This window comes from Epinephelus fuscoguttatus, linkage group LG19 (genome assembly GCF_011397635.1).
Source record: "Epinephelus fuscoguttatus linkage group LG19, E.fuscoguttatus.final_Chr_v1".
NCBI lineage: Eukaryota > Metazoa > Chordata > Actinopteri > Perciformes > Serranidae > Epinephelus > Epinephelus fuscoguttatus.
This window is the reverse complement of record NC_064770.1, coordinates 11,316,090-11,339,532: the sequence shown is the minus strand read 5'-3', so window position 1 is coordinate 11,339,532 and position 23,443 is coordinate 11,316,090. Positions and strand designations below refer to the sequence as shown.

General features: G+C 40.5%; 2 protein-coding genes across 2 annotated transcripts in view; one reads left to right on the top strand and one right to left on the bottom strand.

The window, feature by feature from the left end:
- Nucleotides 1-878, bottom strand: part of gas7a (growth arrest-specific 7a) — a 68,886-nt gene extending 68,008 nt beyond the window's left edge. The window contains exon 1 of the mRNA XM_049560534.1: nucleotides 858-878. Within this exon, the coding sequence (XP_049416491.1) occupies nucleotides 858-863 (6 nt within the window). The 5' untranslated portion in view covers nucleotides 864-878. The remainder of the gene's footprint in view (nucleotides 1-857) is intronic.
- On the top strand, nucleotides 162-23,306 carry LOC125878974 (myosin-4-like). Its single transcript, XM_049560524.1, has 39 exons — nucleotides 162-365; nucleotides 774-917; nucleotides 2,905-3,061; nucleotides 3,142-3,169; nucleotides 3,248-3,356; nucleotides 3,459-3,551; nucleotides 3,642-3,705; nucleotides 3,785-3,883; nucleotides 3,972-4,075; nucleotides 4,161-4,299; nucleotides 4,401-4,519; nucleotides 5,096-5,245; nucleotides 5,338-5,508; nucleotides 5,631-5,937; nucleotides 6,933-7,009; nucleotides 9,352-9,439; nucleotides 9,510-9,627; nucleotides 9,700-9,823; nucleotides 9,904-10,040; nucleotides 10,267-10,522; nucleotides 10,628-10,870; nucleotides 10,952-11,128; nucleotides 13,294-13,439; nucleotides 13,702-13,792; nucleotides 13,875-14,264; nucleotides 14,447-14,573; nucleotides 14,660-14,778; nucleotides 14,852-15,048; nucleotides 15,118-15,301; nucleotides 16,906-17,071; nucleotides 17,157-17,281; nucleotides 17,356-17,664; nucleotides 17,747-17,950; nucleotides 20,356-20,481; nucleotides 20,559-20,729; nucleotides 20,976-21,080; nucleotides 21,997-22,092; nucleotides 22,179-22,310; nucleotides 22,388-23,306. Exons 1-39 carry the CDS (start codon nucleotides 162-164, stop codon nucleotides 22,406-22,408), a joined length of 5,817 nt encoding a protein of 1,938 aa, XP_049416481.1. The 3' UTR covers nucleotides 22,409-23,306.
- Nucleotides 23,307-23,443: the final 137 nt, after the last annotated feature.

The following is a 23,443-nucleotide window of genomic DNA, read 5'->3' as shown; positions in this document are numbered from 1 at the left end:
CTTACATGTTGTTGTTTTTTTAAACTATAGAGTTCAATTTTCACTCTTCCTGTTTCTGTATTAGTGCAGTAAGAGGGTGAGTACATTTCAAGTATTATCCACTGCATAAAATAACTTAAAAGATAGTGAAGGTGTTTTTTTGTCTTGGTTCAGAGGAGAAAATGAGCACAGATGGGGAAATGTCAATCTTTGGGCCAGCTGCCCAGTATCTCCGCAAGTCTGAGAGGGAGAGGACAGAGGCTCAGTCTCGGCCGTTCGACAGCAAGACGGCGTGCTTTGTCAGCGATGAGAAAGAGCTGTATGTGAAGGCTGAGATCCAGGACAGAGTGGACGGCAAAGTCACTGTCAAGACTGTGGATGACAGAGTGGGTGGACTGAAGGGTTATGCTGATAAATTGACCTTTTATTAGACAGTGAACACAGACAGTGAATGTGGTTTGTATGTTTTATGGGATGTCTGACCATATAGGACGCTATTCGATTGTGATTTGGAGGGATTTTATGCAGCTTCAGGGCCTGTAAAAACTGCAATAAAGAATCTGCAGAATTTCATTAGTCTGGCTTCCAACTGAGACATTTAGTCTTCCCTGAAGCTTTATACAAGAGTAATATTTTGTAAGAAATAAAAAGCTCACATTATGTTTTTAGAGCTCATGGAGACATGAAAATTCAGTTTCTGGTGTCCACGTTTATCTCCTCTCTGGCAGTAAACTTTAAGCATCATATTCTGTTTCACTTTTAAACGACAGACATTTATGCTTTATGTTTTCCAGACATTATCCGTCAGGGAGGACCAAGTTTTTCCCATGAACCCCCCCAAGTTTGATAAGATTGAGGACATGGTGATGATGACGCACCTCCATGAGCCTGCAGTGCTGTTCAACCTGAAGGAGAGATACGCAGCGTGGATGATCTACGTGAGTCCTCCAGCAAATCTGATGCTAATGAGACAGAAACAGACTAGATTAAAAGAGGCGGAGGCTTCAAAGTTTGGTATTCTTTAAAATAAGTGACTTTAGATATTTCCACTTGTTTCCAGTGCAGTTTGATATTGAAATGAGTTAAATGTGACAGATTTCTTTGCTTTGTGCTTCATTTTAACAAATGTGATTAGCTTATTTTATTATTTATATTGGTAAATATTAAGAACACACCTCAGACATAGGGCATAGATATCATGCTTTTACTGTCACATCAAAGCCTCAACAACACTGTTAATCCTCTCAATTGCCAATCACCAGTAGAAACAAGATACACAAGAGTCACAGTAAAATTCAATTCATAATTCAGCTTTGATGTTTGAATATTTAGATTTTGATGTAACTCTTGACTCTGACAAAACATTTTCCGAACTAAGATTGAAATATTTTTATCATGCACAAATAGCTTCTGTTTCTCCTGGATATTATTTATGACTGCCATCTGCCTGGAACTTAAACCTGCTGCTGATTTAACTAGAAGATCTGAAGAAAATTGGAAACATTTGGCTCCCTGTGGGGTCACTGTCACTAGAGATGATTGCTCATGCTCTGATTTATTGGATGGGGTACATTGTTTTACTCTGACAATGACTCAGCTTTTAAAGCTGGGGTAGGCAGAAATCTCAAAAGGCAAAAACAACAACAACAGAAAAAACAATTCAAAAACACTCCCTCCTTCTTCAACTCTGCCCTTTGTCCTGAGCCCCTCCCACCAGACGACCACAGGTATATGCACATGCTTCATACAATAACCCAGTGTTTCCAGTATGTTGATTTATGATCTTATTTAATTTTAAAGTTCCCTTCAGCACACTCACTCAGCCCATCTTTGCCCCACTCTTACTCTCTCTGTTTACCAGACCATAATGAGACAAGACCTAGCCAGCTATAGCCACCTCAGGATCCCTCCACCTTGCTCCCCGTCATAGTGGACTGCTTCACCCCATGGAGAGCAGATAACAGCACAGGAGACATACCTTCGGTTGGTATCTGTAGCAGCTTGAATTCGGCCAGTGCAAACCACTCAATGATGAATGTCAGAACGGGCTGGTGGCCAGCGCCAGCACCAGATCTAACCTGTGTAACAGCAGCAACAGAAAGTTTGGTGATGAAGCAAGGAGTCTGGGTTGTCCAGGCCCCTGGAGCTGGGGTTTGTCCTGGCTGGATTCAGGCTGCTGTGGCCGCAGACTGGGGGTCAGTCTCCAGAGCTGCCTCATACTACTGAGGTGGTCTGTAGTGGCGGAGAGTGAGACAGAGGACACACTGTAATTCAAGACTTTAGCTAATGTTAGCTACATAAATGAGAACTTGAAGCCGCAGCCACGAGCCTTTGGCTCTGGTTAGTAGATCGCTAAACTATTAACATTTTCTGTTGATCTCTGAAGCGCTTTGCAGAAAATGACACGTGTTTTATCTAATTTATTATCAGATTCTTTCTAAGACTCTTTTGATAAGTCCGTCTTCCTTTTTTTGGGTTGCTTTGCAGTGTAGACAGTTGTTGCCAATGCTGGAATACCAACTTTTTTCTGCAGGACTCTCCACCGCTGAATCAAGCTTTCATCATCTGCATTTGTAGGACAGCCAATAGGAATGCCGTCTCTCTTTAATTTAGTTTAAGTAATAGAGTTTCTTTTTGCCCAATAATGCCCAAATTAAACTGCCTATCCCAGCTGTAAGGATTTAATATCTACACATTTATAAAAAGTCATGTGAATCAAGTATTTCACCTGACGATGGCACTAAATGAAAAGTCAGGGGATCACAAAAGGCAGTGGGATTCATCCTCTGGGGACCATGAATGTCTGCACAAAAGTTAGAAGTTACCACCCAATAGTTGTTGAGATATTTCAGTCTAAAACAAAGAAGTGGAGCGATCGACTGGCATTGCCCATCTGTAGATATTTAGCTTTTCTTCTCCATGCAGACCTACTCTGGGCTCTTCTGTGTGACTGTGAATCCCTATAAATGGCTGCCAGTGTATAACCCAGAGGTGGTGCGGGCCTACAGAGGAAAGAAGAGGATGGAGGTTCCCCCTCACATTTTTGCCCTGTCTGATAACGCCTACCAGTTCATGCTCACCGGTATGTCAGCAGCTCAAAATCAATGCAACTGAATAATTAGCTTTATGTTTTTCACCATATGTCTGCTTTTATGTCCTCAGATCGTGAAAATCAGTCGATACTCATCACGTAAGTTTAGCTAAGATTTTTGTTATCTATTTGCACATAATGCAGTTAAAAATAATAGTTAAAATGTTTTTTATTTAGTGGTGAATCTGGAGCAGGCAAGACAGTCAACACCAAACGTGTCATTCAGTATTTTGCAACAATCGCAGTGTCTGCAGACAAGAAAAAGGAGACAATCAGTAAAATAAAGGTGAGCTCAGGACAACTTTTGAGAGGCTGTGCAGCAGGTGGTGTCAGTTAGTGTTGTCCACAGAGGAGAGGGTGCCTAATTTACATGACTGCTTTGTGACAGGGGACTCTGGAGGATCAGATTATCCAGGCCAACCCTCTGCTGGAAGCTTTTGGGAATGCCAAGACAATGAGGAACGACAACTCCTCTCGCTTTGTGAGTCACCACCCGAGAGACTTGGTTTTGACTTGATTACCAAGAATATGTCCAACACAGAGAGTAAGATGCTACTGTTTTGTTGAACAGGGTAAATTCATTAGAATACACTTTGGCACGACTGGTAAACTGGCATCTGCTGATATCGAAACATGTAAGTTTATGCACATTTGTGTTTGTTTAATTATTTTGCTGCAAAAATTAAGTTAACTGTGTGTATTCTTCCATAAAAGATCTGCTGGAGAAATCAAGGGTGACGTTTCAGCTGGCAGCTGAGAGGAGTTACCATATTTTCTATCAGCTTACTTGCAACAAGAAGCCTGAACTGATCGGTGAACTGATTAACCCTTTTCATCATTGTCCTTTTCCTCATTTACTCATTCACACAAAGAGATTTTAGCTCGATTTCTTTCCTTTCAGACCTGCTTCTCATCACCACCAACCCTTATGACTATGCCTTCGTCAGTCAGGGAGAAATCAGTGTAAAAAGCATAAATGACGCAGATGAGTTAATAGCTACAGATGTAAGTGGACTCTACTGAAGCACACAAAGCTCATCCTCTCTTTTCAGTTGTTTCCCAATCTGACTTTGCACATTTTACAATGCAGGAGGCCTTTGACATTCTGGGTTTCACCTCTGAGGAGAAAATGTCCATCTACAAGCTGACCGGAGCTGTGATGCATTATGGGAACATGAAGTTCAAGCAGAAGCAGCGGGAGGAGCAGGCAGAGCCAGATGGCACCGAGGGTGAGGATCATCCATCCTAATTAATACTGTCATGCAAATAAAAGACGCTGAAAAATTCAAATCCCTTTTTTTTTTTTTTGGTTTTGTTTTGTTTATTGCAGAAGCTGATAAAGCAGCGTATCTGATGGGCCTGAACTCTGCTGATCTGCTGAAAGGTCTCTGTTACCCCAGAGTGAAGGTTGGAAATGAGTATGTCACCAAAGGACAAAATGTGCAGCAGGTAAGACTACTAATTTCTCCAACAATTTCTCCTGGTTATATCCACTGCAGAGGATCATCCATTATGAGCAGTGTGGTTATATCTCAATAACAACATGGTTGATTACCATGTTTTTATCAGCAAGGCATTATTGATAGATATATAACTTAGGTAGTCACCCCAAAGCCCATTGGTTGCATTCATTAAATACAACCTCAGGTTCGAGATGAGTCATCAGAAGTATTTTACAGGAGGAGAAAAGGGGGATTTTAAAAAAAAAAACATCGTCAGAATTAGAATTTCTTAACCGAGTCAATCCCTTTGTTTCACTGCTCGAAACCAGACTGAAGGCAAAAAAGACAAGAAATAAGCAAGACGTGATGTATTTAGTTACTGTCTGGTGCCTAAAATTGGGTTATTATATAGAAAAAGTGTTACAATTCCAACTGCCTTCATCTGATGTACAGATGCAAACAGATGTGCTGGAGTAAAGATCCAACACAACAAACATTTATCACTGTCAAAACATTTTCTTACTGCAGTGTGGCTGTATACTGGTGGAGAAACAGGTCTGTCTTTAACTTTTTGTGTTTCCAGGTGTACAACTCTATTGGTGCCCTCGCCAAATCCGTGTACGAGAAGATGTTTCTGTGGATGGTGATGCGAATCAACCAGCAGCTGGACACAAAACAATCCAGACAACATTTCATCGGGGTCCTCGATATCGCTGGATTTGAAATTTTTGATGTGAGGGTTCAAAGTCTGTAAAGGTATCTTTTTTCTCCAGGTGTTCACTGAATAATGTATTCATATGTGAGCTTTTCTCAATCTTTCTGTAGTACAACAGCATGGAGCAACTGTGCATTAATTTCACCAACGAGAAGCTGCAACAGTTTTTCAACCACCACATGTTTGTGTTGGAACAAGAGGAATACAAGAAAGAAGGGATTGCATGGGAGTTTATTGACTTTGGAATGGACTTAGCTGCCTGCATTGAGCTCATTGAAAAGGTACAGTAATTTAAAATATCATGCTGCATGGCATTAAGCATTGCAAGTGTGCAGTGGTGGTACAATACTCAAGTAAATGTACTTCCATCACTGCAAATATGATGTTATTAATTGTTTCCTAGCCACTGGGCATCTTCTCCATCCTTGAAGAAGAGTGCATGTTCCCAAAATCATCAGACACGTCTTTCAAGAACAAACTGTATGACCAACATCTTGGAAAGAACAACTGCTTCTTGAAGCCCAAAACAGTCAAAGGGAAACCCGAGGCTCACTTTACTCTGGTGCACTACGCCGGCAACGTGGACTACAACGTCACTGGCTGGCTGGAGAAGAACAAAGACCCTCTGAGCGAGTCTGTGGTGCAGCTGTACCAGAAGTCATCAGTCAAAATATTGGCCATGTTGTATGCAAGCTTCTCTGGATCAGAGGGTGAGTTGGTGTTTAAACACTGATTTCCTGAATACTTTTAATGGTGGCGGAAGTATTCAGTTCCTTTACTTAAAGGGACAGTTCACTGCTAAATTAAAAATGCCTATTTTCCTCTATCTTGTAGTGCTATTTATCATACTAGATTTTTTTAGTGTGAGTTGCCAAGTGTTGGCTGTAGAGATGTCTGCCTTCTCTCTAATACAATGGAACTAGATGGCACTTGGCTTGTGGTGCTCAAAGCGCCAAAAAATACATTTGAATAACTCAAAAGCAATGTGCCTTTCAAGAAATCATGACCTGGTTACTCAAGAAAATCCACAGACCATGCTGTGAGCATTTTCATGTAGGAACTATTTTTTTTTCTACTTGAACTACACCCAGATTCCAGAAAGAATCATACATCTACTGCTACCACACCGAGCACCACTGAGCTGGCTAATGTTACAACTCAACCAAGGGGGACACCATTAATGTTTACATCTCATGCTGTCATGAACAAGAGTCTCTCGTCCATGAGGATCTGTAACTGTAAACACTGTTGGGTAGTTTTATAGCCTGTATAACAAACCATATTTTATAAACTCTTCATATATTTTGCCTGTAAAATTCTACATTTGTAAAGCTAAACTGTCTAATGATTGTAGTAAAAGAAAAGGACAATATTTCCTTCTCAAACATAGTTAAGTGGAAGTAGACAGAACTGCATTGAAATGAAGCAGACCCTACCTCAGGGTAAAGCTTAACCCATATACTGAATTATTTCATATTGCTTTGCCTGAGTTCAGCCATCCTCATTTTCCCTATAAGCGTTTTTAGTTAGGCTATCATTATTTTATTAATAATATTTCATAGAATTTGTTCTGCATAATTGTGGAAATGCAGGAATATAAAGTGAAGAACAGCAAGGAGAGTGGTGATTTGTGTTTATGGATGTATCTGGAGAAATATTGTTAATGCAAAGTGAGATACAATTGTTAAATGTATCATTAATGCAGAGGCAGCTGCAGGAGGAACCAAAAAAGGATCCAAGAAGAAGGGGGCATCTTTCCAAACTGTGTCGGCGCTGTTCAGGGTAAGACACTAATAGATCATATGAACACACTCAGCATGGGAGATGAACTGGTAAGGGTCTACTAAAATGTAAAACTGGGATGTGTCTACTATGGGCATATAAATCTGACTAAGATATAGAGCGGCCCAGTTAGCAAATTATGAAGCTACACTGCTAGGTGAGCTTTTAAACTCCCACTCACAATACTGTAGTAACACTATAGCCACTACTGAAAGCACAAGTTACACAGTGTTATAGAGCATGAATGAATTTAAATAACAGAAAATAAATGCAGGTGTATTTATTCCCAAATTTGGTGAACAGCACCTTTAAAATGTTGAAATACTTTAAAGAAAAAGCATTATAATACCTGAGGGTTTTGTTTGTTGAATCTGGGTCCTACAGCTGTAGTGGCGAGTCCTGGAGCACTTCTACTGCAGCTCAGACACAGCCTCCAAAGCACACTATCCACAGAATTCACAAATAGTAATACAATTTGTCTTTAAACTACAAATATTTAATTTATCACAGTTCTCAGTGCCCATACTTACTCAGAAACTCAGTGCAAAGTGTCTCTTTTTCCACACGCACGCAGCCACTTCTCCTCCATCCAGGCGCGGTTGCTAAGTTACCTAACTAAGCTAACTAGCCACAGCTCACCTGGTGCACAGAGTTCATGTAGCTTAGCAAACCACTGAATGAAAATGCCGTCAAACACGCTCCCCGGGTATTTTAACAGAGCTACAGACTGATACAAAACCCCAACTCCTAAAAACACGAACACTGTGACTTTAACAGGTTTTATAAACTTACAAACAACAAAACAAAATGTAGCTTCTCTCTGTTCATTTTCTCTTCTGTTTGGTGTCGCGCCCTCCTTCTCTCAGCCTACACTCGTTTGATGTCCCACCCTGCTAGAAACCTGTTGGTGAAGAGACTCATCTTTGATATGCGTTGGTTGGTTAATGACAGACTGACATCTGGTGATATGTTCAAGGACACTTAAAATGTAGGAAATTCCATACCTACTGCAAAACAAATGTCTTAACGATCTCGTCACATATTGACTTTTAGTCATGGACCTTACATGTCCACATAGGACGTGCAAGGTACTCTGGGTGCGTCGGTTGTTGACATTCTGGGACACCATGTCAAGTTATGCCTGTTACATTACATGCATTGTCTTTTTTCAAAATACACTTCCGTTTTCAAAGGAACTGTACCGTTTACATACTGTGGCTTTCAAAATAAAAGCGCTACATCATCAGTACAACAATGCAAATTGACGTTTTTTTTCCTCTAACAACTACCGCAGGTGTTTGGGTTTAGGCAACAAAAACACATGGTTAGGTTTAGGAAAAAAGAACAGGGTTTGGCTTTAGAATCTTACAGGATGTGAACTCCGCTCTCCTGGGTGAAGGTTGGTGTTTGTTGGACCCATCCACCACTGCTCCCACCCACACTCTATGGAGTTTCGTCTCCTTAACTTTCGCTCTTGTCCCGCCATTTTCCCCTGAAGTTGGTGAGCACCATTAAACTACAAAAACAACCGGCCGGGAGCTTATCTGTTTCCCGGGTTCTATGTTCCCCACTTAACCCTGCAAAAAAGGTTCTATGTTTCCCGGGTTCTATGTTGCCCGCTCAACCAAGCGGGAAACATAGAACCCTTTTTGTGTAAGCAGGGAACATAGAACCTTTTTTGCAGGGTTAAGTGGGGAACATAGAACCCGGGAAACACAGAACCCTGGAAACATAGGGATGACCCCGGTCTTAACACCTAAATTCTGAATAGCCTATTTGTAAACCAAGTGCATAAATTAAATAATATGTGAACAAATTTAGTAAGGTACTAGCCTACTCATTTAAAACACTTAAAGACTTACCACTGTAACAAGAACAGTCTGATCAGGCTAATGTCACCATGCTAACAAGCTAAATTGCAGCAGGTATAATGTTTGCCATGTTCACCATGGTAGTTTAGCATGTTAGCAAGCTAACATTTGCTGAACCAGATTTTTTGGCGATTTATGTAATAGTTTAGATATTTCACTTAAAACTGAATGTCAAAATCATGGTGGTGCTGGAAGGACAGTCAGATGATCACCAAAGTCAGTAGGATTCATCCACTGGGGAACATGAATGTCTGTACAAAATTTCATGGAAATCAATACATTATTTGATGACCAAAAAACTAACTTAAAAACTGAATGCAACTTAAATCATAATCTAGTCCTCTGAAGCTGAATGTAGAATCATAGGGAAAAATACTCTACACTAAGTGCTAAATGAAAACATGTCTGAACATAAGAAATTTAAACAAAACTTCCAAAAACCCTCAAATTCATATGTACACTTTCTTACAGGAAAATCTTGGGAAGCTCATGACGAATCTGAGAACCACTCATCCTCACTTTGTGCGCTGCTTGATACCAAATGAGACCAAAACACCAGGTAGATTTGATAATCTCATTATTACACATAAAACGACATGGATAAAAACTAATTATTGCCTTCATCACAGGTGCTATGGAGAACCAGCTGGTTATCCACCAACTACGCTGCAACGGCGTGCTGGAGGGCATCCGGATCTGCAGGAAAGGATTTCCGAGTAGAATTCTCTACGGGGATTTCAAGCAGAGGTAAATAAAGCTTTCCATCTGAATATCTTATAATATTTGATCCCATACTCAAGCCTATACTTTCTCCTGCAGATACAGGATCTTGAATGCCAGCGCTGTTCCAGAGGGACAGTTTATGGATAACAAAAAAGCTGCAGAGAAACTGCTGGGCTCGATCGACGTGGATCACACACAGTACAAGTTTGGACACACTAAGGTTTGTTTTTCTTTCAGCACACTAGTGCTGTACTAATAAAGAATGAATGGGCTCCACAGGTAATTACCTTTTGATTTCAGGTGTTTTTTAAAGCTGGTCTGCTGGGCGCTTTGGAGGAAATGAGAGATGAGCGGTTAGCCCAGGTGGTGACGTCCACTCAGGCCCTGTGTCGTGGGTACATCGTTCGACTGGAGTACCAGAAGATGATGGCCAGAAAGTAAAAATATTTACTGCTTTATTATGGCTACTTTTGCTTAAATAAAATATCTTAGTATTTCTTCTATCACTGCCTCATTGTCAACAATGGTAGCTACGGCCCTGATGCAGTTCTGTGCCGTAAAACCGAAAATAACAACGTTTTAACGAAAACCAAAGACATATTTGCACGTTGGATGGACATTAGAAATTTGAAGAACAAACTGACCTACCTATTACTTTGACAGGGAGGCGATCTACACCATCCAGTATAACTTCCGTTCCTTCATGAATGTGAAACATTGGCCATGGATGAAGCTGTATTTCAAGCTCAAACCTCTCCTGAAAAGTGCTGAAGCAGAGAAGGAAATGGCCCAGATGAAGGTGGATTTCACAAAGCTCAAAGAAGATCTGGCCAAATTGGAAAACCGGCGAAGAGAACTTGAGGAGAAAATGGTCTCAGTCGTACAAGAGAAGAATGATCTCCTCTTACAAGTCCAGTCAGTAAGTTACACCACAGACAGAGAGTAGTGAGAGGTCATATAGTTGGCATGATTATTATGATTTGAAGTGTTTATCTTTAATATTGGTGTATAAACTTAAAATCAGGAGGCAGACAACCTCCTGGATGCAGAGGAGAGGTGTGAAGGACTCATCAAAAGCAAGATCCAGCTAGAGGCCAAGCTGAAGGAGGTGGCAGAGAGACTGGAGGATGAAGAGGAGGTAAACGCTGAGCTGACGGCCAAGAAGAGGAAGCTTGAGGACGAGTGCTCTGAACTGAAGAGGGACATTGACGACTTAGAGCTCACCTTGGCCAAAGTGGAGAAGGAGAAACATGCTGTAGAAAACAAGGTAATATCATATGGCCTACATCGTCTACTGCGTATCATATTTAGGGGAAATTTTAACATCTGTTTTTAATAATGTCTTTAGGTGAAAAACCTGATGGAAGAAATCATGAGCCAAGATGAAAACATCACCAAGCTGTCGAAAGAGAAGAAAGAACTTCAGGAGGCTCATCAGCAAACGCTGGACGACCTGCAGTCAGAGGAGGACAAAGTAAACGCTCTGACCAAAGCCAGAACTAAACTAGAGCAGCAGGTAGATGAGGTGAGTTACTGCACAACTGTGGCAGAGGAAGTAGTCAGATCCTTAAAGGGGAACTACGCCTATTTTTAAATTTCATACGTTATTTCTTTGGTCTAAGACAGCAGAAAAAGAGTAGTAAATAATAATAAATAACTCTCTCCGAAATCCAAACGCTAGAGTGCTAAAACTCACGTTTGTGATGTCATAGGGTATTAAGTCTGGAGCTGCTCCATAGACAGTGAATGGTGAAAGATGTTATAGATGACATTGAGTGCACCCAGAGGAATGTTCTGAGTATATGGGTACATTTTCTGTTTCAGAACTGAGAGCACTGCAATAGAATAAAACTCATTTGGGTATAAAAAAAACAAACAAGCAAACATTCTATACCACAAGTCCAGTCTCCCATTCACTGTTTATGGAGCAGCTCCAGACTTTATATATTATGACATCACACGATTCAGACTTACTTCTCTGGTATCTGGCTTTGAGAGAGAGTAGGTCATGTTCACAAGAATTGATGAACTTTTCTACGCCATGGAAATAACATATTGGAATCTTTATTTTAGTTTTATGTTTCCCCTTGATGAAAAGTCCTAATACCACACTGTAAAAATACTCTGTTACAAGTAAAGGTCCTGCACTGAAAATGTTACTCAGGTAAAGTATGATAAGGAAAATCAGATAACATCTAATCAGGAAAATGTATTTTAAGTTTTAAAAGTACAAAGATTTTCCCTGTGACTATTATACTGTATTTAAATTATATATTTAGATTATTATTACTCATGCATAAAAGCAGGATTTTACTGTTGGTTGGTTTGAGGTGATCATTTCAGGGGGTAATTTTTCATTATGGATTAATCTGCTAATTATTTTCTCCATTAATCAATTGTTTGGTTTGTAAAAATTCTGACAATAGTGAGAAATGTCGTCACAGTTACCCAGAGCCCAAACTGACACCCTCACAAAAGCTGCCATAAAATTATTAAATAGCCTATGCATTAAAATTACTGAAATAATAAAGTAAAAGGAGCAGTCAAGCAGTCAATCTTAATATTTGTGAAGCTAAAACTACTGATTAACTGACATGAAATTCTTTATTTTTGGTGTGCAAAGTCCTCATTTGTAAAGTAAAGCTGCAAAGCTTGAATGTAGCAGAGCAAAATGGACAATATTTCCCGCTGATTTATAGTGAAGTAGAAGTAAGAAAGTGGCTTGAATACAGAACACCCAAGTTAAGTACAAGTACCCCAAAATTGTACTTAAATGGAAGCTAAGGTATTTTTCAACCTGGACCCAATTTTTCCATGTCTTTGTGTCTAAATGACTAATGGAGACAACAATTTTTTAATTTGGTCCTGTCAATTTACATCCACTAAAAGTGATTGTTTTTGCTCTTGACAGGTTCAGATTGCTATTAGAAGAGTCTTACAACATTACTGAAAAGATCCTACACAGGCCTGGTCTCATTTGTATTATTTGCTCAAGAAAATGACCAAGTCTCCCTCAAGGAGAAGTGTTGTTCTGAAATCACTGGGACTTTTTCACATTGTTACAATCAGCTTAATACTCAGCCATGACATTCATAGTCTTTTAGATAACACTAGGCTACCTTTTTTTGTACTTCTGTAACACAACAAACTCCTCCCAGCACTCCTCTCTCCAACTCTCACTAATGTTTCTACAAGAACTCAACTCCAGCAAGATTTCAAAATGAGACTTCTTAAGCAAGAATTGGTTTAAATAACAAAAAGACCACAGAAAGGCAAATAAGATGTTTCATTTCTCTTTAGGGTCTTTTTTGTAATGTTGTCACACACTTATAACAACAATCCGAGCCTATCAGTGGCAAAAACAAGCATTTAGTACACGTAACTTGCCAGTGTACAATTACCTGTATGAATAACATTGCAGCCTGTTTCAGCACTCTGGCTGTGGCAGTCTCTCTCAATACTGGACCAATTTCAAAATTGCTCCCTCCATTAGTCACTTAGAAACCAAACAACAGGAAAATCGAAGGGTCGAAGTTGAAAATATAAGTACTGTACTTAAGTTTAATTCAAGTACAGTACTTGAGTACATGTACTCAGTTACATTCCACCACTGCTGTACCTACAGGTAAGACTGAAAAGGTGTAGTATGTTCCTCTCATTAAGATGTAATGACAGTATGTGTGATTTCAGTTGGAGAGTTCACTAGAACAAGAGAAGAAGGTCCGTATGGATCTGGAGAGAGCCAAGAGGAAGCTGGAGGGGGATCTGAAACTGGCTCATGAGTCCATCATGGATCTGGAGAATGAGAAACAGCAGCTGGATGAAAAGCTGAAAAAGTGAGATGATACCCACAAAAAGGTTTTAATGAATAGATGAGTAACTGTCCATCTACACTGTGTGCTGTATGGTTTCTTAAATGTTGATCAGTTTGTCAAAGCTATTGCACCTGTCCTGTTTAATAATTCCAATAAATAAATAAATAAATAAATATTAACATTAGTCCAATGATTCTGCCTCACACTTTGCTTGATGATGCATTTTCTAAATTTTCAAATATTCAATATTCAAATAAACAGCAAGCTTCACTTAATTTTGCAGAAAAGACTTTGAGTTGTCACAGCTGCAGACAAAGATAGAAGATGAACAGGCTCTCGGTGGTCAGCTGCAGAAGAAAATAAAAGAGCTGCAGGTAAGGAATTCAATCACTGGCTCTGGTGTGAGGTGATATCACAAAGCTAAATTACTTCAGTGGGTGTATGCTTCTTCTGCAGGCCCGAATTGAGGAGCTGGAGGAGGAAAATGAGTGTGAGCGTTCAGCTCGAGCCAAAGTAGAGAAGCAAAGATATGATCTGTCCAGAGAGCTGGAGGAGATCAGTGAGAGGCTGGAGGAGGCCGGAGGAGCCAGTGCTGCACAGGCCGAGATAAACAAGAAGCGGGAAGCTGAGTTTCTCAAACTCCGCAGAGACCTGGAGGAGTGTTCGCTGCAGCACGACGCCATGTCTGCTGCTCTGCGCAAGAAACACGCAGACAGTGTGGCTGAACTCACTGAACAGCTGGATAACCTTCAAAGGGTCAGGCAGAAACTAGAGAAGGAGAAGAGCGAGTTAAGGCTGGAGGTGGATGACTTAGCGAGCAATGTGGAAACCATGGCTAAAGCAAAGGTTGGTTATCAAAGTCTTCATGAATTTCAGCTGATCAAAGATGATTTTATAGAGTTTTGTAAGTCAGACAAATGCAGTACAATATATGCCTCTGAGATGAAGTGGAGTAGAAGTATGAAGTTGCATTAAATGAAAATACTCAAAGACATGTCAAGTGCATCTTTTCTTTTTTAAATTTCAAGATCAATTTAGAGAAAATGTGCCGATCGCTCGAGGACCAACTAAATGAGATAAAAACCAAAGAGGAGGAGCATCAGAGGCTAATAAATGACCTGTCGACTCAGAAAGCTCGGCTGCAGACAGAAAACGGTGAGAAATATTTGATCATAGCTGAGCAGAAGTCGCAAACACTCACGAACAAGGCAGTGCTAACTGTTTCTACACTTATCATCCAGCTGAAATGTGTCGCCGGCTCGAGGAAAAAGAATCTTTCATGACACAGCTCACTCGGGGAAAGCAAGCTTTTATTCAGCAGATTGAGGAGCTGAAAAGACTCCATGAGGAGGAGGTTAAGGTAAGAGACAAGCACAGTGAAATGTTTTAAAGTTTGAAGATATAACTATGTGTTAATTTTCATTTCTTTTAAGGCAAAAAATGCCCTGGCTCACGGGCTGCAGTCATCTCAACATGACTGTGAGCTGCTGAGAGAGCAGTACGAGGAGGAACAGGAGGCCAAAGCTGAGCTGCTCCGCTGCCTGTCCAAAGCCAATAGCGAGGTGGCCCAATGGAGAACCAAATATGAAACAGACGCCATCCAGCGCAATGAAGAGCTTGAGGAGGCAAAGTAAGAAAAGTGACACCAGTTAAAACACAATATTATCTCATGAGATCTTATAATGTGTGATCCCGGCAGGAAGAAGCTGGCGCTGCGTCTGCAGGAAGCAGAAGAAGCCGTAGAGGCTGTCAACTCTAAGTGTTCCTCTCTGGAGAAGACGAAGCAGCGGCTGCAAGGGGAGGTGGAGGACTTAATGATGGACATTGAGAGGTCAAATGCTGCCGCTGCTGCCTTGGACAAGAAACAAAGAAATTTTGATAAGGTTGAGATCTTGAGACCCCCTAAAATGTCATGTAAATTCATGCTAATGTAACTGATAATTTAGTTAGTTAGTTAGTTGGTAGACTATAATAAAACTACACAGAAAGTACGATGTAGAGGGAGCGACTAATGGAAGAAAAAATCATTTGAACATGCGTAAAGTGTTTGCTACATTATGCAAGTGGCCAGAAGTGTTTTTAGTGAAAGGTTGGCTGGTGACATCACTGAACACAACCATAGACTTAAAAAATAATGGACGTAGCTACCGTAATGTCACACATCGGTTGGAGGCCTTGAGTTTACTATTGCGGTCGTCACCACTTGATTTTTTTTTTTAGCCCGAAGTGACCATATTTGGGCATGAGGCTAGCACTGTGGAGGCATGTGGACGGGGTGGCAGACAGCCTGTCACTCAGAGTAGCCTGCCCTTAATTATGCATAACCTTAAGCCTTAAAAAATATAACAGATAAGTTATGTAAACATTCACCCCTTGTGCAGTCATCTTGAATGGGTAAATTAGCTATAGAGACCAAAACTGTCTTTTGTAAACTTCTTTCTGCTGTAAAGTTGGGCACAGTAACATTGGGGTCTATGGGGATTGACTCGCCTCTGGAGCCAGCCTCATGTGGCCATTCAGTGAACTGCAGTTTCTGGCACTTTGTGTTGGCTTCATTTTTCAGCTCCAAAGAGTTGTTGTTTGAACACAGCACAGTTTTTTTGCAAAAGGAAATGGTATTAAATATAGTTGGGTTTTTTTATTTCTTTTTGTAAAATAGTTTCTTTTGGGACACGCTGCTTCCCTTTGAAAGGCGTAGGGAGGCTGCTGTATGAAGCACTTTATCGGAGGTGGGACATGCATTTTCAAAACCAACCAGTCAGTCTTCATCCTTTAGGTCTCGTCTCTTGTAAAACCTTAACATGATGTTTAAAAACACTGCAGCTAAAGCATAAAGAGAGTAAGTTAAAAGTAAGTTTCTAAGTGTGGATTTTGGTGCAGAGGGAGGTGAATACAATGTGCTGCAACTATTGTTTGTATTGTAGTTGGGTTTCTAATCCTTTTGGCCTGAGGGGCAATAATAAGTCCATTCCTCACCTGAAAACAAACTTGGACAAGCTGCACGAACGAACGACGACCGAAACCAAGAATGTCTGTGACATAATGAATGAGAAGCATCATTAACCCTCACTAACCCTGACAATATAGCAACATCTCTTACACAACCAAAATGATATGTTTGCGTTGCTTTTTCCATGTAGTTTCAAGTATTTCATTGTCCCTCTTTTAGCCTTAGTAGTATCATTGTCTGCATTTATTTTTGTTTCATCCACTGCCTGATCTTGTATTGTTTGATCTGCTACTGGTTATGCTTCAGATGTCTCTAAGAAAGTAGATTTTCACTCTTAAAAACTTGATTGTTTAAATAATGGTTTAAAAAATTAGGAGGTAACCTTTCTCAACCCTTTCTCAAGGTAACATATTAAGTCATTATCATGTTAGGAAGAAGCATAAATGTAAAGTAAACATCTAACAAGACCTCTTTCAGCTGTCAAAATAGTAGTACTAGTGTGTTTTAAATATTCAACTGTAATATCTTTTCCTGTAGGTTGTTGCTGAGTGGAAACAGAAACATGAGGAAGGTCAGACGGAGCTGGAGTCGACTGTAAAAGAGATGCGTTGTTTGGGCACTGAGAACTTCAAAATGAAGAATGCCTTTGAGGAATGCCTGGAACAACTCGAGACACTGAAACGGGAAAATAAAAACCTTCAACGTATGTCAGCACCTTCCTAATGCAGAGCATAGCTGATGCTTTTAATGCAGAGAAATGATAGAAACTTCTATGTTTCTTTTTCTAGAGGAAATAATGGACCTGACCGAGCAGCTGGGAGAGATGGGCAAAACCATCCATGAGCTGGAGAAATCAAAGAAACAGGCTGAACAGGAGAAGCTGGAGGCTCAGGCTGCTCAGGAGGAGGCAGAGGTAAGTAAACAATCAAAATCATATATATTAAAACATGCACCATTAATATGACTGCATGTCACATATGGATTCAGGCCTCCCTGGAGCACAATGAATCCAAGATCCTGCGAGTCCAGCTGGAGCTGGATCAGGTGAAATCCGAGGTGGACAAGAAGATAGCGGAGAGGGACGAAGAGATCGAGCAGCAAAAGAGAAACAGCCAACGAGTCATTGACACCATGCAGAGTAATTTTGATGCTGAAGTCCGGAGCAGGAATGACGCTCTGAGAGTGAAGAAAAAGATGGAGGGGGACCTGAATGAGATGGAGATCCAGCTGGGTCACGCTAACAGGCAGGCGGCCGAGTCCCAGAAACAACTGAGGAACATACAAGTCCAGCTCAAGGTGAGACTCGTGTAATGACTGAGCTGTGTTTGCTTTGTTTGCACATACAGTGGAAAAACACTGTTTACACTCCACCGTACAGGAAGTTCAGATTCACCTTGAAGACGCTCTGAGAAACAGCGAGGACATGAAGGAGCAGGTGGCTATTACTGAGCGCAGGAGTAACCTCATGCAGGCTGAGATGGAGGAGGTCAGATCCGCTCTGGAGCAAACTGAGAGGAGCCGCAAGCTGGTGGAGCAGGAACTGCTGGACGCCAGTGAGAGGGTGCAGCTGCTGCACTCACAGGTTCAAAACTACATTTATTTCATCAGCAGGTTTAGTCTCATAGACTTCCTCTTTCCATCATGAGTTTGTTGCTTCAAGGTTTATATTTTTTATATCTACAGTTTCCATCTAGAGCTTTATAGAATCTTTCAGCTCATTGTTTGGTTTTCTGGCCCACAGCCCACTGAACACTACCTGCTCAGCGGCAAACAGCAGACAGATGCAGTTAGAGACTCGCTGGTGAACAAAGTGGAGCATTTAGCAGCTTAAGAGGCAGGTGGTGGAGACCAAAAACAGAGATAAAAATAAAATGAATATTAAACTTGTAAAAGAAAGATGGACAAAAACATGCCTCCAAATGCTGGATTTGCAAACAGTCAACTGTTTAACAATTTGTTTCTGCTGCCCCCACATGGAGAGAATAATAAGCTATCGCAGGTTTAAAGCTACAATTGGTGACTTTTACAACAATAACTATTTGTCATATTTCTGAAACTGTCACTTTATCTAGACAGTAGTGAATAAGACAAGATAATCTGAAAAAAAATATCATGTTCCTTTTCCTCCTCATAGTTCTTCTCATTACGTTTGCTAGAATCTACTACATGTGAAGGAAACCAACCAATCAGAGCTGAAGCGATTTGAATGCAGCTGTAAATCATGTCAGTCATTGCTCGTCAGCTGTGGTCAAACTGACTAGGCCTCAGATATTTTCAGAAACATATTTTAGTGCTGTCTCAATGCAAAATGAGAATGTTGCTTCAGCCAATCGATGCTTGGTTTTCACTTAGCTGTTTTCGACATGGTGGTTGGGCTGCTCACTTTGTCTTTTTATAGCTAAATGGCACACTAAATTATGTTTCTGAACACATATGAAGCAAGAAATTGCCAATACAGTAACATAATGTGGGTTACGTTAAGAGAGGGTTGCCTAAAAACCCCAATTTGCTCAGTCAATTTAAACATTTTTTGGAAACAGCTCACACTTAAAACCTTTAAGTACAATACAGTAACATAAAAGTTTTGAGTACACCAGACACAAAATCAGTGTCACAGGAATTTTATGTCCCATCCATCCATCCATCTTCTAACTGCTTCATCCTCTTGAGGGTCGCGGGGGGGGGGCTGGAGCCTATCCCAGCTGACATCGGGCGAGAGGCAGGGTACACCCTGGACAGGTCGCCAGACTATCGCAGGGCTGACACATAGAGACAAACAACTATTCGCACTCACATTCACACCTATGGACAATTTATAGTTATCAATTAACCTAATCCCCAATCTGCATGTCTTTGGACTGTGGGAGGAAGCCGGAGTACCTGGAGAGAACCCACACTGACACGGGGAGAACATGCAAACTCCGCACAGAAGGGCTCCCACGCCCGGGATCGAACCAGGAGCCCCCTTGCTGTGAGGCGACAGTGCCTGTTCATTGGCCTCAAAATATTTCAGATTGGCTTTATAATATTGAGTCAAATTAACTTAAAACTAAAAAAAATGTTGACTTAACATAAAAAAAAGTCAGGCTCACGAGGGATGAGTTTTTGTGTCAAGAACATAAAGTTTTTATGTTGTTTAGACAGCTCAGGACATTTGTGTAGATTTAGACAGTGTACACGGCTAACAACAAGCTTACGGTGATAAAAGCAAACACTCACCAGCAACATTCAGTGTCTATCCAATGTGCTCCCACAAATGGGCTTTTCCCTCTTTGGTGTGAGAGTTGGATAGACAGTAGCTAAAGCAGTGGCAGTGATGACACCAACGCGCTTGGAGCAGCCAGAGCACTCTGAAAAAATAGGCAGGGCACGGCACTTTTTCTCTAGACAGCCACAAATGCTCTCTCCTCATCGGAAACAATTGAAAAAAATATTCTGGCACTCAGAAAAAAATGCCATGTGGGCACAGACCCTTAGAGACTCCTCTAGAAGCACTACAAGGAAGCAGAGGAATGTGATTTTTCTTTTAACAGATTACCTGTCTCAGGTACTACTCTGTGGATATAGTGATAATTTCAGAAAATATGACAAAAGTTATTGTGATAAAATCTACCAACTGTAGCTTTAACCCAGAAAACATTCACCACAGAATTAGGAAAACATGATCACATACAGGTGGTACTGCACTTGTCAGAGAATAATGAAACTAGCTGCATCTCCAAACTCCCAAAGCTTAGTAGGTGCAAAATATGTACAAATACATCATCTATTTCTTGCTTTAAATGTATTCAGAACCTGACTTAGGCAGATAGACTAGAAAAAAGTGGGTGGTGCATTCACCCAGATAGGTCCAAGTGTCCAAACTGTCCAAACTGATTCATGACCTTTCTTTCAGTAATTGTACCACAGTTTGTTTGGCAGTGGTAAAACAACACTGGTGAAGTTGTATTTCAGCACTAAGTTTTCTTATAATAACATTTCTCACAGAACACCAGCCTGCTCAACAGTCGGAAGAAGCTGGAGGCTGATCTTTCTCACATTCAGGGTGAGATGGACGACACTGTTCAAGCATCCAGGAACGCTGAAGAGAAAGCCAAGAAGGCCATCACTGATGTAAGTGTCTGGATATTGCTCAAGTGTTAACTTCCTAAACAGCAATCTAATCAATATTTGAACTACATTTTTTCCAGGCTGCCATGATGGCCGAGGAGCTGAAGAAAGAGCAGGACACCAGCGCTCACCTGGAGAGGATGAAGAAGAACCTGGAGGCGACTGTGAAAGACCTGCAGCAGCGGCTTGATGAGGCGGAGAGCCTGGCCATGAAGGGTGGGAAGAAGCAAGTCCAAAAACTGGAAGCGAGGGTGATGTATTAAACTTTAATCCCCAAGAAATCCTGCCTGATTAAATCATCTGTTCAAATCTTTGTGGTTCTGTAAAACCTGCTACTTTATTCAACCATTTATTTCAGGAAAATGAGTTTCTCAAAGCATCATGTAAAAACTATTGATGTTTCCTGCAGCAGGGCCTATTGATCTCGCAGGCCTGGATGACCAGAGCTAGTTTTATCTTTGCATTCGATTTAAGAAGGTTTAAATGCTTGTTTGCAGGTGCGAGAGCTGGAGAACGAGCTCGAAGCTGAACAAAGACATGGGTCAGACGCTGTGAAAGGGGTTCGCAAACTTGAGCGCAGGATTAAAGAGCTCACCTATCAGGTAAACTCACAACATAGCTGATTCCTTCTTAGTGATCAGCAGTAATGGACAAAGTACATGTCCTTTAAGTACTGTACATAGTAAATGTTCCCTGTCTGTGTTTTACTATTAAATATGATGTTTTTGGATTCATACTATAGCTGCTTTAATGTGTATGTTGCATTTTACTGCTGTAGATGTTAAAGGTTGTACTAATTAATCTACAGCAATGCATCATATTCAATAAGATCATCATATGTTTGCAGCATCACTGTCCTGTCAGAACCACATCTCTCTATAAAGTCAACTTTTCATGGTGTCAAAAACAGCCCAGTTGTCAGCTGTGTGATGATGCATTTTCCAGCTAATCCAAGAGGGTTTTTAAGGAGTTTATTTAGCTTAAGAAGTAGGAGAATTTTCTCAACACACAAAGTAACACTTTATCCTTCAGTTTATCAGCAAAAAAAATCTAAATCCAAAGTTGGAAGTACATGGTTTTCACTGGACAGGAAGAGGAAGAAAATTTGTAATCTTTAGTAAAAGTGACTAAAGCTGTCAGACAAATGTATTTGAGTAAAACGTACAATATTTGCTCCTGAGGTTGAGATGATGAGACAAAGGGCCCCACACCTCTCCCACACAGGAACAAGACACACAGACTTTTATTTTGGTTTTGCATCTTTTTGTAGTCATTATGCAGGTTTCTTTTTTTGGGTTTGTGTCTCTTCCTGGTCGGCATGTGTTAATTTGAAATTTGACATTTTGCAATTGAAGGCCAGGTGGCCCACTGACACTCTGAACTGTGCCAGCAATGCATCCATGCTGAGATGTAGTGGAGTAGATGTATGACGTTGCATGAAATACTTATATAAGTGCATTGAATTTGTACTCAAAGAACTTGAGTAAATATGCTTGGTTACTTCCCACCAAACATCAGTCTGATGAGGACAGGAAGAACATGATGAGACTTCAGGAACTCGTGGACAAATTCCAGCTGAAGGTCAAAGTGTACAAAAGGCAGGCTGAAGAAGCTGTGAGTAACATTTGTTTCCTGATTCAAACATAGATTTCAGCCGCATTTGGAGATTTCTAATTCATCAGTTATGTTGTATCTGACAGGAAGAACAGGCCAACACTCATCTGGTGAAACTGAGGAAGGTGCAGCACGAGCTGGATGAGGCTGTAGAGCGCGCAGACATCGCCGAGTCCCAGATCAATAAGATGAGAGCGAAGAGTCGTGACATGGGGAAGGTGAGTCAGTGAGCTTCTGGCAACAAAGTGGATCTTATAATTACTGATAATGTCTTCTTCTTTTTCTCATCTACCAGGCGAAAGAGAGTGGAGAGTAGTCTGTGGCTGCCATGAAGACAGTCTGTTGTGTCTCTGAAGCTGAGCTAGTGTGCAACATACTCTTAACCAAATATGTGTTTATTTATTCATTTAAAGCCATTATGTGTATAAGTGCATGAGGTCTCAGCATCTTTAAAATTAATTTGATGGCCTACATTTTTGTTTGAAAAATCCCGGTGTAAAGTGTTAGTGTTCAATCACTGCTGTTGAGTAAATATTAGGAATTGAGTGCTACTATGAATTGAGATGTACAGTTGGTGGAGCTAATTCTCCAGTCAGGTGCCATTACACCATAGCAGAGGAAGAAGACGAAGAAGAAGAAGAAGAAGGTGCAACAAGATGATGCAATCTGAAGATTGCAAGTCAAACCATGTAGATAACATGACGGACATATGAATTTTCTGTTTCTTTTTCGTGTAGTAGTGTGAATAAGGTCAAAGTCTCCTAATTGTGTCACACAGATCTGATGTTTAAGTCACAATCTTCATGTCTGTCATTATTTATTTACTAGGTCTGTTTCCATCGCTCTTTGTTGTGTTTTGAATTGATACACCACAGTCTCCTCCTCATCTAAGCATAAAAACTTTTTTGTGACTTTTTTTCCCTTCAAATATTCTGCATTGCTGTAAAACTTTTGGCAAAGTACAAAAACAAGTGAAGAGCTCATTTGCAAAAACAGATACAAGCTTTTCTTTGAATGAATAACTCAACACCAGTTTGGCTGATGTTCCCTCAAGTGGACAAAACGAACGAACAAACAAACAAAACGTTTTCGTATGATAAAGATATAATATCTGGAGGATGCCAAATGAAAATTTTTCAGACTCTACAGATGGTGGCTTTAAATATGCAGTGGTGCAAAAATGATGATCAGCACCAGGAATTGTTTGCATTGTGGTAGTGGATGTATGTTGCCTTAAATTCAATAAAATCGCTAAAAATCTCACTCTTTGACTTATTGTTTTAATGCAGAGAAAGGAATATAACCATTATCGTGATTTTTATTTGATTTATTTATTAGTGTATTGAAAGGA

Coding starts and splice junctions, on each gene's coding strand:
- LOC125878974 (XM_049560524.1), top strand. CDS start 162: ATGAGCACAGATGGGGAAATGTCAATCTTTGGGCCAGCTGCCCAGTAT. Junction 14,265..14,446: donor AAACCATGGCTAAAGCAAAG/GTTGGTTATCAA, acceptor TTAAATTTCAAG/ATCAATTTAGAGAAAATGTG. Junction 15,302..16,905: donor AACAAAGAAATTTTGATAAG/GTTGAGATCTTG, acceptor CTTTTCCTGTAG/GTTGTTGCTGAGTGGAAACA.